The sequence below is a fragment of the Arachis hypogaea genome, chromosome 18, assembly GCF_003086295.3.
Source record: "Arachis hypogaea cultivar Tifrunner chromosome 18, arahy.Tifrunner.gnm2.J5K5, whole genome shotgun sequence".
In the NCBI taxonomy this organism is placed as follows: domain Eukaryota; kingdom Viridiplantae; phylum Streptophyta; class Magnoliopsida; order Fabales; family Fabaceae; genus Arachis; species Arachis hypogaea.
The window spans coordinates 27,732,378-27,742,045 of NC_092053.1; the positions used below are offsets into that span (position 1 = coordinate 27,732,378).

Consider the following 9,668-nt stretch of genomic DNA (forward strand, 5'->3'; position numbering starts at 1 on the left):
AAAAAAGTGACCATGAAACTTGAGGAGCGAACAGAAGAAGAAGAACTTAGGGGAGGGAGATGCAGTGGCGGTGCTGGACGGCGACGGCGACACATGAACAAAGAGAGAGAGAGAGAAAGAGAGAGAGAGAAAGAGAGAGTTACAATTGACGGAGGGGAGAGGAGGAACGAGCTAGTTTCGGTGAGGGGAAGAGGAGGCGGCGACAGGAGGGGCCGACGGCGGCGGGGAGAGAAGAGGGTTAGAGAGAGAGGGAGAAGAGAGGTTAGAGAGAGAAGGAGAGGGAGATGAGATTTCGAAATAAAGGGGGAGAGAGTTCGCCCTTTGAATTTTAGTGTTCGTTACTAGATAAATCCGACGGTAACGCATTGCGGTCACTAGTTAAAATGCAGTGTTCAACTAAAATAGGTTTACCAGTGGATTTTTTCGCCAGTAAATTTCATGCTACATTTTGTGCCTATTTTTTTCATTTTTCCTCCAACTATTACCGACGAATTTACCATCAGAAATGAAAATCCACTAGTAACACCTAACAAATTTCACATGAAAACCGTCCATAAATTCATCGGTAAAGCCGATGCTAATGTGCGACGCTAAATCTGACGGTAAATTATCCGATGATACTCAGTGTTTTTCTTGTAGTGGAAGTCTGTTGACAAGAACCTTTGTAATAATTTTATACACCACATTACAAAGACTAATAGACCTAAAATTCTTTATAGAAGATAGTACTTCTACCTTAAGAATAAGAACAATTAGAATTTCTACCATCTTGGGGTTAAAGGGACTACCCAAAAAAACATGCAAATTAAATTCCAAACATCAAATCCAATCGTCTCTCAATATTCTTTAAATAAATAAACTTAAAAACTATCAGGACTTGAAGGCTAATAGGAATTTATGTTAAAGACAACTGCCTTAACTTCTTCCAAAATGACTGGTGTCATTAGATTGTTACACACATCATTATTAAGAGAGGATAAACAGACATGAAAATAATATCTTTTCCATAACGAAATCGTGCGTATTATTTTTCTTTATGACAAATTAAAACTATTTTATAGGATAAAAAAAATAATAAATATGAAAAAATTTGGTACTAAAATAATTTTTTTTATACTGATAAAATTTTGTCTGATTGATTTAGGATTACAAATTATTTTCTTTTTTTGTTTCCAACAGAAACAAAATTGCTCAATTATCTCTATAAAACGAAATGATACTACAAAATAAATAAATAAATAAATAAATAATTTTTTAAAAGCAAGCCAACTTCTTCGGTAATAACCTAAGGGGCAAGTATCCCTTTACATGCACGACTTCAATTATTTGTATTATATATCCTATTTTTAGAAATTTGAATTCAACCTATTTGGCTAATGGGGTGAATAAATCTTCAATATTCTTGGACCTGGTATCTTTGGTGCTAGTGCCTTTGATATCCTTGCTGCACTCCCTGAGTCCTTGATTCTTCTTGGTAATAAACTAATAACTATATCTTTTTTTTTTTTTTTCATTAGAGTAAATTAAGGTTTATTATTCTTCTATCCTTACAGTAGTTCTATTAACTTTTCAGTTAGATTCTCATATTTTAAGAATTTGCAATAATTTAATTTTTATATTAGATAAAAATGTTCAATTAAATTTTCTCAAATTATTTTTTGTTAAAAAATACACAATATTTTTTTATATTTTGTATTTGACATATGATGAACTATGAAATATTCTAAAAATAAATATTTTAAAATTATTGCATTTTCTTAAAATAATAACTAGCTAATAAGGATATGATTATACACATTTTTATTTTGTATAAATTTTTATATTATAAAAATTGAAAATCTAGTAAAATTATAAAAAATAACAGAATAATTAAATTTTAAATTAATTAGACTTGTAAAGTGAGTTGAACTTGCAAAATTATTTGAAACATGTTGAAGTTGCCCTCATTAATATTTTTCAACTACAAAAGGATTATTTTACTGACCACTTAATTATCCTTGTAAATTTTGTATTAGATAGTAATATAACACTAATTGAATAATGTAAATGCTTCAACTTATGCTTTGAAATATTAACTAAAAAAACTACTAATTCGTTTTATATATTTTCATTCAATAGTCAAAGGATATATAGATGATGATTTATCTTGTGACATCTATAAAAAAAAAGCATCGTTTTAGCACATAATTTTATTGTTTGCATATTTTCAAACTTGAATATATTTTCTAGACTTCTAGTTTTGTGTTATCTGTTAATGATGCTGATGATGACTTTGCACAATACGTGTATAGCTAGTTTAGTACATAATTATATATTTTGCACCAATAATCGGTGTTAACTTATTATGAAGAAATGTAATGATTCAATATGGAAAACTAGAATCCTACTCGGAACAAAGAATGCAACTTGATGTTACTATTAAAAGTTTGAAATAACTAACACCATAACAAATCACAAATCTTGATATAGCGCTTGCTTCATTTGAAATAATTAACTCCACTTCTCTTATTATTTTTGTTTGAAATAGTAGCGTTGGTGCTTATATTATTTTCTCTTTGCTAAAACTTGTCAAATCATCTACAACTTGAAGTAAAAATCTGTACGTAAATTTTTATTTTTTATTTTGAATTTTTGTTTCTTTTCAATAATTGTTTTATTTTATTTTGAAAGTATCTGGACTAGTGAGCAGTGGCGAGATAGCACGAGAATATGCTGCAACTGGAGTAGGGTTATTGGCTGGATCGTCAATCTTGCTTGTGACGGTAGTGTGGGAACATGTGTTGTCACTGGCGGCAAAGAATTTCAGCATACGAATGAAGATTCTAGAATATTCTCTCAAGGTTCTAACTCACCACTCTCAAAGCGGCATTGACAGGTCAGTTCCACGGTTCCACCTCACTCCTTTAATTGGTCAACTCTTATACATACAACTCATAGAAAAATTTTTAAGTATATTGAGAACATCGATATTCCAGTTGTTTTAACCGTTGATTTCAATTAATATATATTATATATATATATATTTTAATTCAAATTAATGGTTAAAACAACTGAAATATCGGTGTTTTTGATACACTTGAAACTCTTCCCAACTTATATATATGGAAAGACACAGTAATACTTAAAATAATATAAATAATTTGTTTTATATAAATTTAGCTACCAAATTGATTTTCATATTAGACTGCTTATGTGAAAGGATTAATCTAAAAAAATTAAAGTTTTTTTCTGATTTTTTTACATTTTTTACTAGATAATGATAGAAATTAATATATCTAACTTTTTTAACAAAAAATTTGGCATAAAATTAATTAAATAAAATATGAAAGATTAATTTAATAATTAAAATTTGTTAAAATAAAGTGTTAGAGTAAATTTTTTTGGACTTGATTTTAAGTATTACTTATTTTTTTTTTTTTTGCAAATATTAATTTGAGTAATTATTAAGAGTCTTAATTTAGTTTTTTTTTATTAACACTTAAACAAATAAAAATTTAAAATATATATGTTAAAAACTAAAAATATTAAAATTTTCTGTTTAAAAATTAAGAAGCTAAGATATGATGAATTAGATCTCTCAATTATTCTTACTCTTCTATTGTTAAATATAATGTAAGATCTAGTTATATATTCATCATGATTATTGTCAAACTGAACAACCTATTAGATTATCTTAAATGAATGATTTTGTCCTTAAATTAATGCCTATAACAGATTTGATCTGTTTTAATAGTAAATTGTCCCACCAACTTAAGTTAATTTAGTAGTTAGTTTACTAGTTTACTTAAATAATTATAAAAAATTTAAATTTTATTTTATGTAAACATTAAACTCATTGTTTAACAAAAAATCTTTAAATAAAACTTGAATTCATAACAAATTAATTTTTTGCCAACCAAACTAAAAAAATATCAAAAAAAAAAAAATAGTTTATTCCGATTTGCATACTTAAATTAAAAGAGTCAAAGTACTTCGTCTGAATATTATATCTTATTGTTCGGTAAGTTAGGTTACCGGACGATTTGGATTGTCGGTTGAGTATGAAGATGGATCTCTGCCTCGGTCTGGACTCTGGGAACGGTTAGTGCTGGCTGTCGATCTGCCGAGCTCTTGATGAATTGAGGGAGGTGTCACTGTCACCTGCAATGACACTCCGACGCCCAAGTTAGTAGAGTGTATAGGTGATGCGAGGAGTTGGAGTGGGATGACGTACCTTGGGGAGGGGTAGGACCCTCCCCTTATATACCTTGTCAGTGGGTGGACCCCGCGAGGGGAGGCCTCCTTCCAAGAAGTTTCGCTTCCCCCAGCTGTCAAGCAGCTGTTAGTCAGGACGCGTGTTCGGGTCCTGGGTTTGGGCGGAATGCAAACGCCGACCCGGCCGTGTAGGCCGGTCCGTTTCGGGTCGGGCGGTAGACTTGCTCAGCTGGGCTGGGCCGTAACAGTGCCCCAACGCGCCAGATGCGGACGTAAGCGTCGTGTATGGTGCGTTCCCTCTCTCCATTTTGCCCAGTCGTCGTCTTGCTAGTCCCTCGTGGTGAGGACGCGCCTCCTACGCGTGTACAGACCTGTTCGTTGTAGGGGTGTGTCCTTTGTCGCCTCGTTTACCGCGCCGAGCATTTAATGCTCTTAATGGCAGTTCAAAACCCTGCGAGAAAAGACCATTGTACCTCTGCCTTTTGCGCTTCTCAGAGTTGGTTTCCTTTACAGTTTCCATTTGGTTTTGCTTTAGTTTCACTACATTTTCATTGCTCCCTCATTTCTTTCGTAAGAACCCCCATCGCAAACTCCTGCTTCGTCCAGATTCTTATCAGTTCTTCGATCCCTTTTCATCATCATTCCTATTCTGGTAAGCTTCCTATCCTTTTTCTTAGTATTGGTGTTTATTTTTCGCTTTGCATGTGCGTTTGGTATGAACTGATTGATGTGAATTGCGTATCCTCTTGTGTTTTAGCATTAGGTAGGTACTGTAGGGGGTTACCATTTTAGGATTTTGTTTTTTCGGTCTTCTTATTTCGAGGATTATGACTGATGGATAGGCAATCTATAGTTTTCTGGTGGTGTCGTAGCTTTCTGGTAATACTTCCGGCCTCCCGGGCTTATAGACTGATTTTGAGTGGTGCCCCCACTGTAGGTATGGATCGGCGTCGTGTTGTGAGGGAAGTGAGACCGGCTCCATACGACCGGTACGCCTGGGTGACGTCAGACGTAAAGGAGACCCCAAACCAAATGTCCCTGGAGGAACTTGACGAGTTTTGACGGGCCGACTACCTTTGCAGGGGAACCGACGAGGAAGCTAACTACGCAGCCTTTGTCCCTGCCGATAACGAGCGCATATATGAATTAAATCTGCACTCTCCCCAGGTCCCCGATTGGATGTGGCTGTACAAGGCCATGTTCACTCGCTTGGGAGTTCGCCTTTCCTTCTCCCCCTTTCAGATGGCGCTACTCAACCGTTGTGACGTAGCACCGTCCTAATTGCATCCGAACAGCTGGGCTTCCATTCGCTGCTTCAAGATGGTGTGTGAGTACCTGGAGCTGCCGGTCTCCGTAGAAGTGTTTCTTTTCCTTTTTACTCTTACAAACCCCTCAAAACAGGGGAAGGCTATGAAAGGCTATATGTCTTTTCAGTCGGCCCAAGGCCGACGAATTTTTGGCGTGTTTGAAGATTCCTACCATGGTTTTAAGGATAAGTACTTCAAGGTCCGCCCAGCCGAAGGTCAGCACCCCTTTTGGTTGACTCTAGAGGGGGAACGTCGCATACCGACGTACTGGAGTTTTAGGGCAGGGGCCAACGCTTTTACCAAAGTAACATACAAAGGGTTGTCTCCCGAAAACAAGAGGGTTGCCGATGTCTTGTTGGCCGTTTTTGGGAAAAACCTTGTCAACCCTCATCTTCTATTGGGTGACTGGAACATGGCTAGGAGTTATATCTGTGAGTAATTGTTTTGCTTGTCTAGCGACTTGTTTTTCCTTGCATGTTGTTTTGATTTTTCTGCTTGATTTGACTCGTAGTTTCTTTCTGTGTTTTGCTGCAATGTCAATGTCTGCCGAGGTGACTGGACTTGAGGGTTTGTATAACACCTTCTTGGCCGGTAGTGATGATGATTCCGCTACCCCTGATCAGGAGGCCCCAGGTAACGACGTCAATGAGCCTGAGGCCCAGTCTCAGTCTGCTCAGGGGGAGGGTCCCGAGGTCAATGCCTCTTCGGGTCCTCGGTTGGAGGTGGGGGATGGCTCGGGCTCGCGACCTGACGGGGCTGAGGAGGAAGATGATAATCCCAAGAAAAGAAAATCATCTGCTAGTCCCGAATTCGAGATAATCGAGGAGCCAAGGCAAAAGAGGCCGTCTTCTAGCCCGGAGGGGGTTCTTACTGTTATGGAGAAGAACTTTGATGCCGGAAACTTCATTGACTCCCAGTTACTTCCTGGCACGGAGGATTTCTTCTACGGCGAGGACCTTGCTTCGCAGGTGAGATGGATGTATCGCTGCTTGCTCAGAGGTGCCGCGATAGCGAGGAAAGCTGAATCTGCTCTAGCGGGAGCACGGACTCTGGAGACAAAGCTTGAGTCATCAGTTAAGGCTAACTCAAAGTATAGGGATGAAGTGAAACTACTTCGGGAGCAATTGGTTGCTGCCGAGGAGAGGGCCAAGGTGGCCGAAGAGAAGGCTAAGGCCGCGGAGGAGGAAACGAAGACTGCTGAAGAAAAGGTAAAGACTTCCGATGCGGCCGTGGCACGACTTACCGAGCGGGAGCTCACTTTGGAAAGTCAGCTTAACACCGCTCAGGGTTGAGTGGTCGCGTTAGAGAAAGAGCGTGATGAGGCTCTCTCTTCAGTCAAGATTGCTTAGGATGAGGCTACTGAATTCAAGAAGAAGTATAAAGACACTGTTAAGCAGGGGAGGAATGCTATCTTGACGACTGAGGAGGCTCTAAAGGCACAAGTAAAGCTCCTGGCTCCTGACTTTGATACCTCCGCCGTTGGCGTCTTTAAGACCATCAGGGATGGCAAAATTGTTGACATTCCGAAGAAGTGACTTGTATATCTGTAACGTGTATTTTGTGACTTGTAATCCCTCCTTGCGACCTTTTTAGACTTGTGTACTTTATGACAATGTTTGTTTGCCATTTTGTCGGCGTTTACTTTTTCTTGTTTTCTTTACCGTTTGCTGGTATTAACTCGTTTGTTCGCGAACGCCTTGTTGTTTAGTTGGTAATTGGTGAAGCCGGGATAAGGCTTTTACCGTTTTAGTAGCCGCGTTATGGCGTTTGTAGTTTTGTGGTCCTTGGGGTGATCAGCCCCGAGTCCGTTTACTCGTTACGACGCCTTTCTTAATAACAAGCGACGCAAAAAACAAAATAAATAACAAAAGATGACGAATAATAATGGTAACAAGCTTGACTGTAACATGGTAAAAGATGACAAGTAGAAGATGACAAGTGATTTGTCATAAGGTATTCTTACTAAACTGGCGGGTCTACTCTATGAGTAGAATCTTCTCAAGTTATTCGAGTTCCACGTTCTCGAGACTTCCTTGCCATCTAGTCATTCCAACTTGTAGGCGCCGTTGCCGATCACTTCTTTCACCCTGTAAGGGCCTTCTTAGTTGGCCGTCAGCTTTCCTTCCCTGGGTGTCGGGGCTTCGATATCATTGCGCCTTAGGACCAGGTCGTCTCGCTCGAACTCTTTCTTGAGTACCTTGGCGTTGTAGCGTAAGGCCATTCTTTGCTTTAGCGCTGTCTCTGATAAGTGGGCCATCTCCCTGGCCTCATCCACCAAGTCCTTTTCAACGGCCTCCTCGATTCCTCCCAAGAGTAGTCGCGGGCTCGGCTCGCCGATTTCCACGGGTATTATTGCGTCTACCCCATAGGTGAGTCGGAAAGGTATTTCTCCGGTGGTCGACTGTTGAGTTGTGAGGTAAGACTAGAGAACTAAGGCTAGTTCGTCTGCCCACGCCCCCTTCTTCTGGTTAAGTTACTTTTTGAGGCCTTGTAGGATGACCTTGTTCGCAGCCTCTACCTGTCCGTTGGTTTGGGGATGCTCAACTGACGAGAACTTTTGCTTTATGCCCAAGCCGGCCAGGAATTTTCCGAACCTTTTATCAGCGAACTGGGTCCCGTTGTCTGAGATGACGACTTCCGGGATCCCGAATCTTGCTATTACGTTCCTCCACATGAACTTTTGACAATTGGCTAAGGAAATGCTGGCGAACGGCTCTGCTTCTACCCACTTTGTGTAATAATCAATTGCCACTATCAGGTACTTGACTTGTCCCGGTCCGATCGGAAAGGGTCCTAATAGATCAACTCCCCATTTTGAGAAAGGCCGGGAAGCCGTGAGAAGACTGAGCTCGGTTGCCGGCGCTTTGTGGAAGTTAGAGTTTTTCTGGCATCTTTTGCACCTTCTCACAAACTCTTTAGAATCCGCCATCATGGAGGGCCAATAATACCTGGCCCTGATAAGCTTCCTGGCTAAAGCCTTCCCCCCGATGTGGTGACCACAACATCCTTCGTGGACTTCCCGGAGAACATACTCCGTTTGATCGGGGAGTAGGCATTTCAGCAATGGCTGGCTAAGCCCCTTTTTAAACAACTGGCCCTGTATGATTGCATACTTGGCCACTTCCCGCCTTGTTGCTTTGGCTGTCTTCTCGTCGTTGGGGAGCCTGGCCTTTTCCAAGAAGTCGATGATCGGGTTCATCCAACAAGGCTCTGACTGGGTTAGCTGCAGCACCACTGCTGGTTCTTTCATCAAACCTTGAATGAAGAATCGGTTGCCAGTCCCTGGCTTTGTGCTTGCTAGCTTGGACAGGAGGTCTGCCCGTGTGTTTCTTTCTCTCGTAATGTGTTGGATCGTGACCTCCTCAAACTGCTTGCTCAATTCTTTGACTTTCTCCAGGTACTTCTGTAACAGAGAGTCTCTGGCTTGGTAGGTCCAATTGGTCTGAGACATAACAACCTGCGAGTCACTACACACTTCTAGTCTTGTTGCTCCGACTTCCCTTGCTAGAGCTAGGCCGCCCAGCAGGGCCTCATATTCTGCTTGGTTGTTTGACACCGTGAAGTCGAATTTGACTGACTGCTCGTATATAACTCCGGCTGGGATCTCCAGGATGATTCCTACTCCTCCGAACATTTGGTTGGATGCTCCGTCAACGTGGAGCTTCCACCATGTGTTTGACGCCCCGTCTGGGTCTCCTGTTACTTCTACCAGGAAATCAGCCATGACTTGGGCCTTGATCGCGTGCCTGGGTTCATACTGTAAGTCATACTGGGAGAGTTCGATAGCCCAAGTCATCATTCTACCCGCCAAGTCGGGTTTCTGGAGTACTTGCCGGATTGCCTGATCCATCCTGACGATTACTTGGTGTCCTTGAAAGTACTGCCGCAGCCTGCGCGACGATGTCAAGAGCGCATACGCCATTTTCTCCAGCTTGCTATACCTTAGCTCTGCTCCTTGTAGTGCTTTACTCACAAAATATATTGGTTGTTGAGTCTTCCCCTCTTCTCACACCGAGACCGCCACCAAGGCCTCGTCGGTTACTGCCAAGTACAAGTAGAGCGTTTCTCCCTTCTTAGGTCTTGTGAGGACGGGTGGTGCCGAGACAATTTGTTTGAATTGCTTGAAAGCTTCTTCACATGCCGGGGTCCACTCGAACGCGATTCCCT

The 9,668-nt window shown here is 40.6% G+C and overlaps 1 protein-coding gene across 1 annotated transcript; it reads right to left on the reverse strand.

Annotated features, from left to right (window-relative positions):
- Positions 1-7,602: 7,602 nt before the first annotated feature.
- LOC112769830 (uncharacterized) lies at positions 7,603-9,423 on the reverse strand. Its single transcript, XM_025814294.1, has 2 exons — positions 8,020-9,423; positions 7,603-7,902 (listed from the first exon to the last, which is right to left on the reverse strand). The coding sequence occupies exons 1-2, from the start codon at positions 9,421-9,423 to the stop codon at positions 7,603-7,605; spliced, it is 1,704 nt and encodes a 567-aa protein (XP_025670079.1).
- Between the last annotated feature and the right edge of the window lie 245 nt (positions 9,424-9,668).

What these genes read in the sequence shown, in the direction of transcription:
- LOC112769830 (XM_025814294.1), bottom strand. Translation starts at nt 9,423, where the DNA reads ATGGCGTATGCGCTCTTGACATCGTCGCGCAGGCTGCGGCAGTACTTT. An exon ending in ATCCCCAAACCAACGGACAG is followed by an intron (nt 7,903 to 8,019) that starts GTAGAGGCTGCG and finishes ACAACTCAACAG; the next exon opens with TCGACCACCGGAGAAATACC.